Source organism: Pseudocercospora fijiensis (assembly GCF_000340215.1).
Source record: "Pseudocercospora fijiensis CIRAD86 unplaced genomic scaffold MYCFIscaffold_5, whole genome shotgun sequence".
In the NCBI taxonomy this organism is placed as follows: domain Eukaryota; kingdom Fungi; phylum Ascomycota; class Dothideomycetes; order Mycosphaerellales; family Mycosphaerellaceae; genus Pseudocercospora; species Pseudocercospora fijiensis.
Genome location: NW_006921536.1, coordinates 4589927 through 4606685, shown reverse-complemented (window position 1 = coordinate 4606685; position 16759 = coordinate 4589927). Strand labels below are relative to the sequence as shown.

At 46.5% G+C, this 16759-nt stretch overlaps 1 protein-coding gene across 1 annotated transcript; it reads right to left on the bottom strand.

Annotated features, from left to right (window-relative positions):
- Nucleotides 1–296: 296 nt before the first annotated feature.
- Nucleotides 297–1234, bottom strand: MYCFIDRAFT_82295 (uncharacterized protein; the record flags this gene model as incomplete). The annotated part of the gene is made up of 2 exons (XM_007929499.1): nt 297–929; nt 980–1234. 2 exons carry the CDS (start codon nt 1232–1234, stop codon nt 297–299), a joined length of 888 nt encoding a protein of 295 aa, XP_007927690.1.
- Nucleotides 1235–16759: the final 15525 nt, after the last annotated feature.

Here is a 16759-nt window from a genome sequence, read left to right as displayed (position 1 = left end):
GTCATGATGGTCCTCGGGCACAGTCGTGATTTGGACATGAAAAGAAGGGCTTTGACACTTAGCGTGGCGTTCCGAGGCATTTTGCATGATGCACCATGAATGGAATGATTCTTCGAAGAGACTGTGCACTCGTCAGGTTTATACATGCGTATAGACTCGTACCGTTGGACGATACGAGCAGACCTTTTCCCACCGCAGGCGACCTTGGTCCCGCGAAACGCCGCGCTCGTCAAGGCCATGCTGCATTATTTGAATCGACGCCATGTCCCATGCAAATCATTGAATGATCGGTCCCATCAAGGGATAGGGAGCCCCGTTGTGCCTTTTAAGCCTCCCTTGGCGTACGCTACACCAGTATTGGCGTTGCTCACTGTGTCGGTAGCATTAGTAGCTGTCTTGTGAACTCCGCCAGCAGCATTCGTCGTCTCGGACAAGGCAACACTCACATGCTTCTGAGCATCTGAGCCTGTCGTAGACGCAGTCGAACCTTTCTCGCCTTTCGAGTCCTGGTTTGCCGGCTTCGTGTAGCGATCATTGTATCCTTCGATGCCCTTCTTCGCATTCTGCGACCGTGCGCCTTCCATAAAGCCCCCAAGACGTCCGCCAGTGAGATTGTTCAACTGATCGCCAATGGACTGTCCTTCGGGCGCCTGCTTCGGCTCACCTCCGCCTTCCCCATTAGCCCATTTGAGAATATAATACCCTCCAAGACCCCACAGAAAGAGGAAGCAGGCAGCACCAGTCGTGAACATGACCGTGGGGAACACGACAATCAGAGCCACGCCGACCATAAAGACTGTGAAGAGGACAGCGACCAGCAGGCCAACCACGAGTGCCACAACCAGAGCGAAGATGAAGACTGACAAGCTGAAAAGCACGAAAAGCCCGAGCGGTATGCCAGTAAGAGCGAGGTTCATTCCCAAGAAAGCCTAGATATCTATGTCAGTGGCTTGACGCCCATGGCGAGAGGATGCCATACAGAGAGCTTCGGGTTCCTGAGCATGAAGTCCTGCAGCTTGGCCAAGAAGGCAGCTCGCTTTTCGGGAGGAAAGATGCCATCAATGATGCTTTTGCCCTTCCCTGCTATCCATCCTCCCCATTTATCAAGCGTGCTGAGCACACCATCGGTTCCAGCTTTTATCTTCTCCTGAACGCCTGATACAGGAGTTCCTTTGGTCGCATCTTGAGCTTCTTCTTGCACGCCTGAGACTCCGTTCTTCAGCTGGTCCGTCATTACGGCCCTATTCGGAGATCTCGAGATCTCGCGTATTATATCGGATCGATTGGGATGGCCGGAGTTTCGTACTTGTAGCTTTCGAGGATTGGGAGAAGCTCTACCAGACGCGGTAGAGGAAGCCGTGGTGAAGGTAGGTACGGGGCTCAAATGTCGACGGGAAATAGAAACGCTCAATACTTAACGCGAGACACCAAGAACCATGCGGTGGCTATTCCTCCTGAACTCCACCCAAACAGGTTTTGTTCACATGCAGCGCGTGGGACAAATGCACGTTCTGACGTACCTTCCCACCGCAATTAAGCTCGTGGTAGACGGAGCTCTATACATACCAGAGGCTCAATGGCTTCACTTAAGCCTATTGTCGCTTCCTATTCTTCCTGTACCTTCCTCGCTAACCTTACTATGCCTATTGTCGCGATAAACCTTACTTAGACTCGCTATACTACTTCCGCGCCTTACCTCGCAATGTTCTTCTTCTAGCGATACTAATACCGATAGCGACACCGATAGTAGTAGCCGCTATAACTAGTATTCCGCGCGACCTTATTCTTAGCGCAGCTTTAGTAGCATTAGCTTTAGTATTAGTATTAGCATTAGCTTTAGTATTAGCTTTAGCTTTAGTAGCGTACTTACTAGTAGGAGGAGGAGAATATTTATCGTAAGTCGCGAGGCGTATCGCTATAGACTCGCTACTAACTCGCTCTAGACTTCGACGCCCTACGACTATAAATACCTACGATTTCTAGTATTATAGCGCGTAGATATAGTAAGAGCTACTCGATTAGATAGCGATACTAGATAAGAAGAAGGTAGTATTAAACAGACTGCGGAAATATAAGGCTACTAGAATTATTATAGAAACGGACTCTAGCAAGCTTGCACTAGCGCTATGCTACTACTATATACGCTCTAATAACTTTAAGTATTGTATACTTAATACTAAGAGCGAGCGAGTCTACGCTTATTATAAGTATAAGGGCAAGTCTAACTATACTACTAGTTTAGAGGTTAAAGAAGACGATAGAAATAGCGAGCTAGCCGCGATATAGGCGCGAGTCGAGGCTATAGAGGCAAAGAATACTAAACTAGAGGCAAAGATTAAGATACTAGAAGCTAGGTTCGATAAGTTAGAAGGATATTGCCTCTCGTAGTTTAAATAGCTTAAGAATAAGGCTATTATTAAGTCTCGCGATGTATATACTATTTAGAAGGAGCTATAGCTAAATACGACTCGCGAGCTGCTAGTAGAAGATGTTTAATGCTAGGCACACGGTTATAGTACGAAGGTATCGTAACGGTTATACGGTGCAAAAGTTAATAATTTCTCTAAGGTGCCGCGAGGCAAGCTATCTATATAATAGTCCTACTATTAATAGCAATAGCGACCGCAGCGGTCGATAGTGACCGCTGCCTGCTATCGTATATGCAATAGTATTATATCGTAATAGCCTCCCCCCCTATAAAAAAGGTCGGCACTGTCTATAGTATCCTAAAACAAAGGTCCTTAATAGGCCGCACCGTAGGAAGGTTTAAGGCAAAAGAGCGTAATAGCGTCGCATAAAGGCTAAGCCTAAACAGTATACTAGAACGGTAATGCTAGGTACAGAATCGTATCTCTCTAGTAATAACTACGTCGGTTTTATACTTACTTATTACGACGGTTACGAAGAGCGTCGCGTAAGCTAGTTAGTATAGTCTAAACCGCCTTTAGCTACGGCTAAGGCGCGACGGTCTTTATAGTCTTGTTATCGGATAGCGAGGTATTAACTGCGTCCGCTATAGCAGTAGCGCGATCTAACTAATCGATAGGGATATTAGGGAAATCGGTACCTAGTAATAGTAGCGTATCGGTATCGCGTATAGCACCGTATAGCTTGAAGTAGTCGGCTATCTATACGTTAAGCTTCGCGATCTTATCTTTAGTAGTATTGCCTTATACGCCGCCGAGTAGCTTAAAAGCGTCCTCGTTAATTAGGTATAGTATAGGGATTGCCTATTGCGGCGCGACGCGCAAGAAATCGTAGTAGAGATAGGTTAGCGATAGCGTAAGGGACTCCTTTAAGACCGTAGCGGAAAGACGATACTACTAGGCTATCTAGCGCTTAGTAGCTTCGCGGATCTGTGCCTTAGCTAGTATCTACTAAAGCTAGTATACCTCGGTTGCTACTAACTCGGACTAGCGCATATAGTAGAGCGCTTATAAGTTAAGCGTACGTATACTAATTGCCGTCGCATTATATTAGTACTATCTATACGCGCCTATAGTGTTTTCTTATAGGGCGGGCAGAGGTAGCAAGCGTGTCGGAAGCGATAGGAGCTTATGCTACAGCTACGCAACCGTATTGTTAGGCGGTAGTAGCTAAGCCGCGACTAGAGCCTTTATAGGCATAGAGAATAGGTTAGACGGCGGCGGCATCTTCGACGGTAGGCGAGGCGCTAAGAAAGGGCTAGCGGTTAGCTTCTAGCGAGTGTTTAACTTAGTCGATAGTAATACGCGCGAGGAATTTAGCTAGATCGCCTTAGTTAGCGGGGCAACCGGCTTAGCCCGAGTCGCGAGCTCTAGAGGGATAATTTTACCGAATAGGTACGCGTCGGTAAGGTCGGTCTCGTCTAGCGAGTAGTCGGGTAACGGCACTAGGAATGCGCCTATAGGATCCTAAGTATAGTCGATATTATACTACTAGTAATTCTCATTCGTTACTATCTTATCGTACTTGAAAATAGTATTGCCCTATATAATACGCTCCTAGACGCCTAAAGGATCGAAGACTAGATCGGTAGCGGCCGTACGCGGCAAATTGTAGAACTGTAGCGTTAGTACGGGCTGCAATCTATTAGGGATAGCGCCGTCCTTAAGCGCCTAAATATAGGCGATAAAGGTAGATAAGGCGTATACCGGATCGATCTATGTTAGCTAGCAGACTAGGCCGAAGTCTACTAGGCACTAACGGTTAAGGAGTAGTAGAGGCATACCTTTGCCCTTATTAGCTACATAGGTACCGTTCTAGTAGCGACCGCTACTAGTAAGCTAAGCGTACTATTCCGTACGCGACGTATTAGTAGCCTTAGTGTCCGCAAGCGCCTTATTAGTATAGAGGGCGGAGGTGTAGCCCTCGCCGCGAAGCGTGTATACGTTGCGGACCGTAATATACCGCTAGGTATAAGCGACGACGTCCTAGGTAATAGCTAGGCGACCTAGGTTGCGACGGTATAGGTAGGGCAGACTACTAGAATTAAGGGACGACTCGTACTACTTATAAAGCTATATAGCCGACTAGGCACTAAGTTCTATGCCGATTAGTAGTAGCTAAACTGTATAATCCTTAAGCTAGGAGTCTAGTAGAGGTAGGCGCACTATCGAGAGTCGTCCGGTAGCTACTATCTATAAGAATTAGACTTCGCCGTAGGTAGTTAGGTCGATCTTATAATACTTCGTCGCTCCGACGTGTTCGCTAACAGGTCGCTTGCCCGTCTTTAGGTATTCCTTACCGTAGTTACGGTAGGATACGTCCTTACCGTTCTCGCTACGCTTATATAGGACCGGGTAACCGCCTACTATAATACTATCGCGATGTTCTTTTAGGACGAAGCGGTAGAACTACTCTTATACGAGGTCGACCGTCTATAGGAAGTGCAAGATAGCGCGTACTATAAGACCGACGGCTCTATTGCGGATTAGAGATAGCGCTAGCTAGAATCGTAAGTCGCTAGTATAGGTACTTAAGCCTAGGAAGTTCTCGCGTAAGCGGGTAATATTTGCTAGAAGTCGGTACTGCAACTTCGCGTAGTAGAAAGTAATAGTTAGTAGAAAATTCGTATCGAGGTTAGCTAGGTTAGGAAGCTCCTTTAATTCGCCCGCCGTTATAAGCGCTACGTACTCGCTAAAGCGTATCGCGTAAATCTCCTACTACGTATCGTAACCGTCCGAGTAGAGGTCGGTCCTAAAGATAGAGTATTTACGGGCGAGATCGTCGTTTACGATTTAAAAGGAGTACGGTTGCGTAAAGAGTAGGTTTTTAAAATCGGTAACTAGCTTGCCTATATACTAATGCAATTCGCGTAGAATCTAGAAGCGCCGATCGCTAGCTATAAGGTACAGATAATATAGGTAATACTAAAGCCTTACTAAATAGTGTTCGACTATTCGCTTACGTAGGCGTAGGCGAAAAAGATTAGGCAGCCGACTATTAGCGTCCTTAGCGTACGCGTTGCGTACGAGCTTCGCGGCCTAGATAAAGCGTACGTCTCTGTTCTTGTTACGCTCTATAGGATTAGCGGCGATTAGCGCATCGACTTTCTTATTATAGTCCTCGTACTCTACGTACTACCGGATTGTAGCTTGCTCGGGCGTCTCGTTAGCGCGAAGGAGACGCTTATTAATTAAAGTCTAGCGCGCGCGCTAGCCTCGAAGCCGCTACCGCTCGAACTTGAGTTCCTTAGGGGATAGGACCGGAGGTTCCTTAAAAACCGACTTAATCGGAGTAGCTAGGAGCTTAGGAGGAGCTAGTGCGGGCGCTTGTAGCGAGCCGTTACTCGGCGCCTACGTTAGGAAGGCGAGTGCCTATAGTAGTAGTAAATTAGGAAGTATACGCGCTAGCGGAGATAGTAGTTCTAGTAAAGCTAGTCGATTTATAGGTATTATCGACGGTAGTGCCGATTCTAAAGCCGAAGGCGCATTAAGAGGCTGCGCGCTAACGGGATCAATCGGGCCGCTTTCCGTACCGTTAGCCGGGCTACTAGACGCGTAGGCAGCGGCGTCTCGGTAAAGGGCAAAGAAGCCCGGTACGATGTCCTATAGCTTCTCGGCCTCTAGGATCTCGACCTATAACGCTTTACCCTTCTAAACAAACTCCTATTTACCTAAATAGTGCGGCGGGGGGTCGTCGTTATCGATAAAGTAGTCGGCTATAGCCTTATAGAGCGCTCGACCCGTCTATCGGCCCTCGCCTAGTAACGCCTTCGCTAGCTCCGCTAACTATTTCTTCTTCGTAGTAAGCGCCGTAACCGCCTATATAAACGACTTCCTATCGAAAACGTAATCTAGATTAACTACCGCGATAACCGCCGGTACGCAATATTTTAGAAAGGAAAATCGTCTAATATTAGAGAGCAGACAGTCTAGATTCGGAAGCACTATCGATAGGCTAGCAATAGTCTAACGCTATATAGTTCTAAACTCGCTACCTAGCGTCCCCTACGATTACGGGCGAGCTATTACCTCGAGTAAGTCGAAATCGGATCCGTCTATATTATTAGCTAGGGGTAACGGTACCAAGCTCGCTATTAGCGTATCGTTAATGCGACTACGGCCTAAGAACAACGGTACGTATCGCTACAATAGTTGTCGGCCGGAGTCCGTTAATGCGTAGTACAATTCTATATCTAATCCGTCCTCGGTAAACATTAGGAAAGGCCGTATATATCTATTCTTAGTAGCGTAGCTTAATACCGCCTAAACCTCGCCGGTGCTTAAACTGCCGTTAGTAGAAATAAGCGATAGCGCCTTACGAAAGGTCTATCGAAGATTGCCTTCCGCCGTAGCGAGGATCGTAAAGCTCTCTAACGTCTACGCTAGGTTAATACTATATTCCTCTAGTCGCGTTTGTTACGGATTAAGCGTAGCGTTATCTATCTCTCTACGATACTCGCCGATCTAATCCGCTATTACGTCTTCTCTACCTACCGAATCCTTTATCGAGTTCTCTATATCCTCTAGCTTAGGCGTAGCCGTACGTATCTCGACCGTAGCGCTAGGCGCTACATCCTTTCTGTTCGTTATATTCTTAAGCTTAGCCGCGAGCGTAGGAATCTCGATCGGGGTGTCCGAGGCTGCATCCTCTCTACTCGTTATAGCCCTAGGCTCTAGCGCGGCTATGCGATTCTCGACCGTTTCGTCTAATACCGTATCCTCCTTGTCCGTTATATTCTCTAGCTCCGGCGCGGCCGTACGACTCTCGACCGTAGTGTCTAATACTACATTCGCCTCGTCCGTTAGGTCCTCTAGCTTAGGCGCGGCCGTATAATTCCTAACCGTAGTGTCTAATACTATATCCTTATTACTTGCCTTAGTCTCTAGCTTAGGCGTAGACGTCGAGCCGGTAATAAATAAGGACTGTCCGGCCGATCCTAGACCGTCTAATAGTAGCGGTTCCCCGCGAGGAGCGTTAATCTTACTATTCCCTATCGCGGTGTCCTAAGGGTCTCGATCCTCGCTTCTACGATGTTTCTTAGCTATCGCTCCTTAGAGGAGGTCGAGCGTATCGGCCTTACGGTGCGGGCGAGACGCGCGCTATAACTCCGCCTCGAATAATATAACGTTTAGGCGCTTATATCGCGATCGGTGCTATAGAAATTTTTGCTAAAAAGCTACTGCTTTACGTTCCCCGCGACGGACGCAGTTATCGCGCTTAAGGGCCGTTCCTATTCGTCGTCGGTAATTAATAGAAAGCTCTCTTATCGTCCGGAAAGATCGATGCTAAATAAGGGATAGCCCGCGTCTACGTATAACGGTTGCCTAAGTAACGTAGTTACGATAACGATATAAGGGTACGCCTAGGCGGATTACAACTCCGAAGGAGGAGTCGCGCCGCGGAGTTGTATCGATTTACGACGAACCGCGAGGGATTATCCGGCCTCGCCTTTGTCGGCGGAGCTAGCAACTTCTAAAAAAGGCTAGCGAGCTCTCGTCCGCTTTACTACCCTACGGAGGGTACGGGATAGCGGTGCCTCCTCTAGAGGGTATACGTTATCGTAGATTTTACGTAGATCGTCCGTGCCCGTTAAGTCGTCGATATTATACTATACATTATAGGCGCTCCTATACCCTTTCTACTTTACTAGGTATTAGAGAACGGGCTAGCCTCTTCGGACGACGGTCCGTCGCCCGAGAAAGCGCTCGATTTCGTAAGAGTCGCCCTCGTCGCTAGAACCTAGACCGTCCTTAGCTACGACGGGCGGGGGCTCGTAATTAACAGTTCTCTTAAAAGGGTCTAGGTCTTTAGGAGCTTTTTCTAATTGCGAAACCGATATTACCGGATAGATACGCATTAATAGCGGCAACTCGAGACGGTAGGCTAGTTGTCCGACCTTCTCGAGAACCGTAAAAGGCTCTTTAAAATAGTAGCTAAACTTGTACGACTAACCTAGCACTTCGTAACTACGGTATAGGCGAAGCATAATACGGTTACCTAGCTTAAGGAATAGAGGCTTATACTTACTATTATACCGTTCTTTTATTTTTACGTTCGCCTAAGCAATCGCGTCCTAGACTTCTTTCTAGATACGGCTACGCGCTACCGCCCTATTATACGGATAGTCGTATAGTGTATCGAGCGAGTCGAGATTCGTCCTTACGCCCGTAGTAACCTCGTTCGGCGACTAACCGGTAGTCGTATTACGGGAGTTATTAAGCGTAGCCTATAGCTATAGGATAAACGTCGTCTAATCCTCGCTAGGATAATCCGCTAACTAGTAACGAATCGCCGTCTCGACCGTTTAGTTAGTTCGCTCGGATTGACTATCGGTTTAAGGGTAGTAGGCCGTAGACGTAGCTAGCTTCGTACGTAGGCGCGAGAAAACGCCCTTAAAGAAGTCGCTTAGCTAGCGAGGATTACGATTAGCGATAAGCACTACCGGTATACTTATATCTATTAAGTAAAGCCTATCGATTAGAGCGATACCCTAGTCGTAGGCCTTCTAGTCCTCTTTGCCTAGGACGACTACTACCCGCTTAGACGTCTTATAAGTAATCGTATATAGTGTATTAAATCTATCGGTCGTAACCGGTAAGGCGGTTACGAGATCTATCGTTATAGTATAGTATAGGCCCTCCGCATTCTAGATCGGGTAAAGTTCGCCGTAAGGAGCGTATCGGGGGATGCGCAAAAGGAGACACTAGTAACAATAATCTAAATAGAGGCGGAGGTAGCGAGCAAGTCGATATATAAAGAAGGAAGCTTAAATGCGGTCGAAGACGCGCTAAAAGCCTTAGTAGCAACGGTTATCGTAAGCCTACTCGAAGATCTCGCCTATTAAGGCTCGAGAGATATAGAGCCGCTCGCGCCCTAAAGATTAGTTACAGAAATATAAGAGGCCGTCCCTCTCGAAGAATCGAATACTTAGCGGACTATTAAACTTATTACCTACGAATAGGTCCGGGTTTTTACTACCCTTATATCGAACTAGCGTTTTCGTTACCGAAGGTATATTAGCTCCCTCCGAATAGAGACACTCTAAAGCATTCCGCGCCTGCGCTTATCGAACTAGTCGTAAAACCCTAGACTAATGTTCGTCGTTATCGTACGCTCGGTTTAACCGACGTCGGAAATCCGGATCTAGCTCTACTAACATCGTATAGAAGTAGGCTACTTCCTCTAGATCGGCCGAAGAGGGCGTTACGTCGGCATAGTAAGAGAGCGGGTCTAAGTTCTCCTCGTCCGGTATTAACTTAGGCGACTCCGTATCCCCTAGAAGTCGACTAAGGGCGTCTAGAACTAGGTGTATCCGCCTAGGGCGGTAAACTATATTAACTCGATATTAGGAAAGGAACATCGATGCCCTTACTAACTTTAGGTTCTACTTGCCTATATCGGTAGTCGTAGTTATCGACACCGAGTTAGTAAGACCGACCGCGGCATAGTAGTCTATAAAGATAGTCGTCGGCCTCGATAAAGCATATATTAAATAGCCTACCTTCTTTACTATCTATACGATTCCCGAGTATTCGAGCTCTATCGGCTAATATTGTGTCTCTGCCTAAGTTAGGCCTTAGCTTAAGAACAAAATAGGCTAAACCTTGTAGTAAGGAAACAACTACGCCTTTCCCTTAGATAGAATAGGGTCTAGGTCCCTATCGATATAGTAGAGCACCGCGCTATAGCTAAACTCTTTTAAGGAATCTATATTAGCGTATAAGCGACGGTTAGGGTCGAAATAGTATAGGAAGGAGGGCTCGTAGAACATCGATTGTAATAAGCGAAACGCTTTAACTAGCTCGTTACGGTACTAATCGTTCTTACCTAGCGTCGTTACGGCGACGTGCCGGCGACGACTATTGCCGGTAACTAGCGCCCCTTTTAATAAGCGTGTTTTCTCCGCCTATAGAGGCGCCGCTATCTGCGCGTAGTATAGGATATATTGCCGCAACTAATTGGTTAGACCGAGATAATGCTCTAGCTTCTATACGTTCTCCGGGAACTAAAGTGAGGTAATCGCTGCGATTTTCTCTTTACTCGTAGCTAGACCGAGACCGCTAACGTACTAACCTAAAAGGGTCGCAAAGGGGAAGCCTAAGAAAGTCTTCTTCGGACTAATGCTAATCCTTACGGCGTCTAATCTCTAGAAGACCGCTTCTAGATAATCGAGATGCTTAGGCAACGTCTTCGAAAACACTACGATATCGTCGATATAAGCCCGCGTAAAGCTGCGACAGTCGCGAAGGATCTGATCTAGCTTCCGCTATACGAATTGGACACTGTTCGAATATCCTATAATAGCGACCTTATACTATTCCTAGCTACGATAAGTATTAATCGTTAATTTATAACGATCCTCCGGCTTTACGCCCTATTAGTAGAAGAAAGTTAGGCAGTCTATAGTACTAATATACTAGCACCCTACTAACTGTGCAAAGAGGTCCGCCTAAAGCGGTATCTAATAGCTGTCGGGGATCGTTACCTTATTTAAGGCGCGTATATCGACTACCGCCCGTAGCTTATTAACTATACTACCTTTACTGTTAGTAACGCGCTTCTATACGACAAATACTAGGAAGCCGAAAGGCGTAGGCTCGGTTATGTACTATATCTTCCCCTAGCGGTATAGGTCGTTACACATCTTGTCTACTACTTTACGATCCCTCTTGCCTAGGTTAATTATATAGAGGGGCGGCAACAGATCTAGGTAATTTAGCACGGTTAGGATAGGCATGTAATCGTGCTCGGGAATATTAACGACCGTCTAGCGATTAGTAAAGAGCTCCGGGTACCGCTCGACTGCTATAGTAATTTAGTCTGCTTAGTCATCGTTACTATAGATCGTTACGCCTAACGCGTGCTGGTATTCCCGCTATGTATTTAGCATATCCCGCGTAGCCGTAAAAGCGTTAGGACTCAATCCTACTAGTCCGTAGTCGGCTACGTCGATATAGTAGGCCCTAGCAATAGTCCTATTACTTAACGAACCGAGTAGCTATCCGGCTCGAATCGTTACTAGAGTAGTCGCATCGTTACGAATGTATATATAAGAAAAATTAGCGTCTACGACCTAATTATACGCCGTTACTAAAGGCGGAGCTTATAACGACAATCCCTATATATTACTAGTTAGCTAGACTAAGAAACCGGCGTTAAGAATGAAATCCCGGCCCTTAGGGAGGTTACTACCGTACTTAACTAGCGCGAGGGCGACCGTACGCGGCGCTAATGTTACATCCTCCGCTAGCCTTATAGGGCGCTAAACCGACTTCCCTTTCTTACGCTTAACAGCTACTTTAAAGCGGGCGTTGTCCTAACTAGCTACGGTAACCGTCCGTACGGGAACATCGATCTTTATTCCCTTTAGAGTAATCGTATCTATACCGACTAGGATTTTTGCCTTTAGTTTAAGAACTAGGTAAACCTTACGAGTTATTCGCACTAGGGAGACTGCACCGTCCGTCTTCGCTACCGGGACAAATATATCTAATACGACGTATTCCCCGGAGTAATGCGCGCCGGCGATACCGCCGATTTCGATCGGTTCGCGTAGCTTACGTATCTCTACGTCCGGGCGATAGCTTAAAACGAAGTCTTTTTCCGCAATAGTAAGCGTATAGCCGGTATCTAGGCAGACCTATATAGATGTACCGGATAGTAACAACCGAAGGGGGAAAGTTATATATTACTAATTCCGGAATACGTAACCTTGCTAAGCTAATAGAGGCGCCTTCGACTAAATTACTTCTAGGTTTGCCGATACGCGTTCGATAATAGTAGAAGGCGTCGTCGCCCCTATATACTCCTTACGAACATACTAGTATAGAAGGTTGCCTAACTTGAATCGCCGCCTATAGACCTTATAAGCGTACTTTGTAGAGGCAAATAGTTAAATCGCCGCTAGTAGGGACGCTTTAGCCTATAGTACCGAGTTTAACGCTAATAGCGAGCGATCGCCTACGCCCGCAAAGTAAGCTCCTAAGCCCGGATCGGAGTCGTAAGGGTCGGTAAAGTAGTCGGCGTCTTCTCCGGCGTTACTAAAATAGCTATAATTATCTGCGTCGGTTCTCCTATTATCCTCCTAGCTATCCTCCCGATAGCCGTCGTCGGCTTAGTTAGTATTATTTACGGTATCGCCTACTCTCTTACTATTATCGGCAAAGTTAGCCTACTTACGAGCTCGATCGTTGCGCTTTCTATCCTATCGATTAAATAGGCGCGAATCGACTCGCTTTAGGTCTTTCGGGAGGAAGGCAGGGCTACTACCCTTCGGCGGTCCTTTACTATTTCCTGCCGGCGGCAGGCGATTCTACTAAGGGGCGTTAGGCAGGCGATTCTACTAATAGGCGTTAGTAAGGCGTAGTAGGTTCGGTCGGTCGACATCGCGGTTCCGGTAGTTAGGGGACGCTCTTACTAAAGCGAAGCTCGCTAGGGTATAAGAGGCGTTCCCTTCGTATCGGTTCTACTAGGCAGCCTTACTAGCGCGGCTATTGTTCCTAGTCGTAGCGTCTAAGCGACGATTAGACGAGGACGAAAGTATATACTCCTAGATTAGTGCCTGCTTCTCGTAGTGCGTAACCTACTTATCGACCTTTATACGACAATTTAGCTCGTCTATATTTAATTAGAGGCGCGGGTCCATTCGACGGTAAGCTTCTAAGAGCCGGTTCGATTTCCGCACGCCGGTATCCTTAGCGAGTCGTACCGTCTTAACAATAAAGTCCGTTACTAAACGCCCTAAAGCGATATCCTACCGGTCGTAGCGTTGCTTATCGAGGAGATCTATCGCCTTTATCGGAGGGACCTTCTATTTCTTACTAAGACAACGTTCCTAGCGCTTTAGACCGTGTCCGCCGCGGAGCTTTACTCGGTTACGGCTAGAAAGGTAACTATAATACTAACTAAGCGCTACCCCTCGAAAGCAAAGGGAGAAGTTAAGACGAACCGTCTCTTGCCCTACGATATAAGTATAATCCTTAGCCGCTTCGATAAAAGCATATACCGAACGGTATATTATCTTGTTCCCGACTAAGGCGTAGTCTCCCTCGCCGTAATCCGTAACGCTAAGCAGAGGATCGAAGAATCCGAGATACGCTAGATCGAACCGTAGCCGCTAGGGGCGGGCGTAGTGCCCCTAGACATAACTCGCTTTAGAAACTAGCGCTTCCGCGACGTAGTCTCGATAATGCTAACGGTATCTGCGACGGCGGGCGTATCTATAATAACTACTATCTAAGGAGCTGTCGTTATCCGACGAGGATTAATCGGAGTCGTCCGAATCCTTACTATTAGATAAAGATCTATCCTTACTCGGATTATCCCTATACCGATAGTGTTTCCGGCGTTACTTCTTGCCTTTCCGTAGTAGACCCTATAAGTCTAATAGCGGAAAGGGCAAAGGCTAACCCTACGTCGGCTTACGAGAGGAATTACCTAGATCGAAGTTACTAGGTAGCGGTAGTAGAGGATCGTCGGGAGGATTTCTAGGTAGATTGCTAAGAGGATTACTAGGCGGATTGCTAGGCGGATCGCTTAGCGCAAACCCGCCCCGACGCAAGCGGCTATACCTACGGGCATTTATATATGCGTCTGCCCTCTACTAGTAATCGTATTAACCTAGGTTCGGCTAGGGCGGACTTAGCTTACGCGTAGCCGATAGCGGTAAAATCGCCTATTCTATTAGAAAGTCTAATACAACTTCGTTAAGATAGACTCCTCTCCGTCTAGCTAATTCGCGAAGATAATTACGACGCTAACGGTTTTGCTATATAGCGATGTTCGCCCTATCGATCTCCTCGGTTGTCTATAAAGCGTCTACCGGGATACAATATTAGAAACGACTACGCGGCTCGTTAGCCTACGGGTCGGCGAGGCCGTCGTTTATTAGAGGCAATTAGCCGCGACCGATGTCCTAGAACGGCGACGTCGACAGATCGGAAGGCCCGGTTAACGGTTCCTTAGGGGAAGTCTTAGGTAGAGGCCCCTTTAGCTTCTAAGGATTCTCGTCCGCCGGGTATCGTAGCTTAAGTAGCCTCCGTAAGAAAACCGATTTAAGCGAGCTATTAGGCGAACCGGGACGCTATTCCGGCGGCACGGTTGTTTCTACCGTAGTAATAGGCGAAACCGTAGGCCGCGGTAGGACTTAAGGCAGTCGGGCTAGTAGGCGCTACTCTGCCGCAGGCGGTAGATAGATCTCCGGGTAGAATTAACGGTAATAGCGTAAATCGCGCACCGTTAGGAGCGCGGCTTTAAGCTCCTTAACCGATTTAGTTAGGATTCCTTTATCTACTACCTACTATCCTAGGAAGTTGTAACCGTTAAGGGCGTCTAGGTAGAGCTCCTCGATTTTAGTCTATAGAGGCGGCGGATTTCCTACGAGCGGGTAATAATGTAGAACGTATAAGGCAAGCAAGTCGATTCGGCCGTACTTTGCCCTAAGCTAGGTCGCGAAGTTCTCGCTATAATCGACGTAGTTCTAAATATAGGAACAGATACGTAGGATATAGGGCTCTATATCTGGCAATCCGAGATTGTAGTACTAGGGCAGCGGTTAAACCACTAGCTTAGCTAATTTCGAGGCTTCTACCGGAGTTAGAAGCGAGTCCGAAGGAGCTACGGCAAGCAGGTAAACTATTAGTAAGAGGGTAGAGGCGAGATAGTCTCTAAACGGAGGACAATAACGGAGAACCGACTAAAGGTAGAGGAGCGTAGCTTATCGGGCAGGTCCTCCTAGGGAAAGCAGCTACCCCTAGACCTAGGTATAGTAGGCACTTGCTACTAAAGGTAGAAACTACTACTACTGTCTCCTCGGGGTACTAATAGGATCGCTAATAAGGCGCTCGCGCGTCGGTAGGATATAGTGCGGAAGGGTAGTAAATCGAATAGGTACCGTCGTAACGGGTAGGAGTTAAATCGTAGTAATCGGCGGAAGATCGGTAGGACCCGTAGCTAATCGCGTTAATTCTCGTCGTAGCCGTAACGACCGGGGTCGATTCGGATAGAGGACTAGTAGTTAGTATAGAAGCTAACTAAGTGTTAAGCGAAGCTACTAAGTTGCTAGGCACACAGTTATAGTACGAAGGTATCGTAACGGTTGTACGGTGCAAAAGTTAATAATTTCTCTAAGGTGCCGCGAGGCAAGCTATCTACATAATAGTCCTACTATTAGTAGCAATAGCGACCGCAGCGGTCGATAGTGACCGCTGCCTGCTATCGTATATACAATGGTGTTATATCGTAACATTTAAGTTAAAGGTTTTAGAGATAGTAAAAGAAGTGCGAGTCTACTACGAGTCTACTACGAGTCTACTATTCTATCTCTTCTTCTTTAGTCGTTAACTGCGCTTTGTATTCTTAGCCTGTCTATTAGCCTATCCGCCGCTATTAGCCTATCTACCGCTATTAGCCTATCTACCGCTATTAGCCTATCTACCGCTATTAGCCTATCTACCGCTATTAGCCTATCTACCGCTATTAGCAGCCTATCTATTAGTAGGTTACTAATCCTTCGATTCGCGCGACCCTTTCGGAGTAGGCGTACCTCGCGGTACACTCGCGGTAGCATCGCCGCTTAAGTTAATTATCTTAGGCGGCTAATTCGTATTAATAACCTTCTTAGTCTATAGCTTTTCTTTCTTAATCTTAATACTATTAACTACCTTTTGCTAACTCGCTATATTACTCGTACTAGTACTCGTAGTAATAGTACTTAACTAATGTTTCCGCTTTTGTTGTTGCTACTTCTCCTACTTAGTCTAGATATAGAGCTTAATCTCGTAGACTAATAATAACTTTGTTGCTAGTTTGTAGACCGTTAAAGCCTATCTAAGTAATCGAAGCGCCTTGCTTGCTAGCTTCTCTAGTTAATTAGTTGCTTTATTAAAGTCTATATAGAGGAAGTAGTTATAATAGTCCTAGGTCCGATCGATACTACTATCTAGTAGCTCGTAGGCGTTAATCCGGTCGACAATCTAGTCTATAAACGTTATCTCGGCTTTAAGGAATTCTTAGTTAGACTAGGCATCCGTAACAGTAGTATATAGGTTAGGTTCACTATAGAACTATATCTTAGTTGTACTCGTAAGCTTAACTTCTATATACTAAGTATAGATCAAATAGCGGCAATAGTATGCCTATACTTTAAGGTCTAATAAAGCTAAAGCTAAAGCTAAAGCAGATATTAGTAGACGTTACGAGAGGCTCCGAGATCTAGCATTTAGTATTCGAGTTGTTAGCTTGTAAAACTAACTAGCAGCATTGCGTGTAGTATTAGCCGCCTTAGGTATAAAGGGGAACGCATTAAAGCCTCGTACCGTACTCGCGGAGCTAC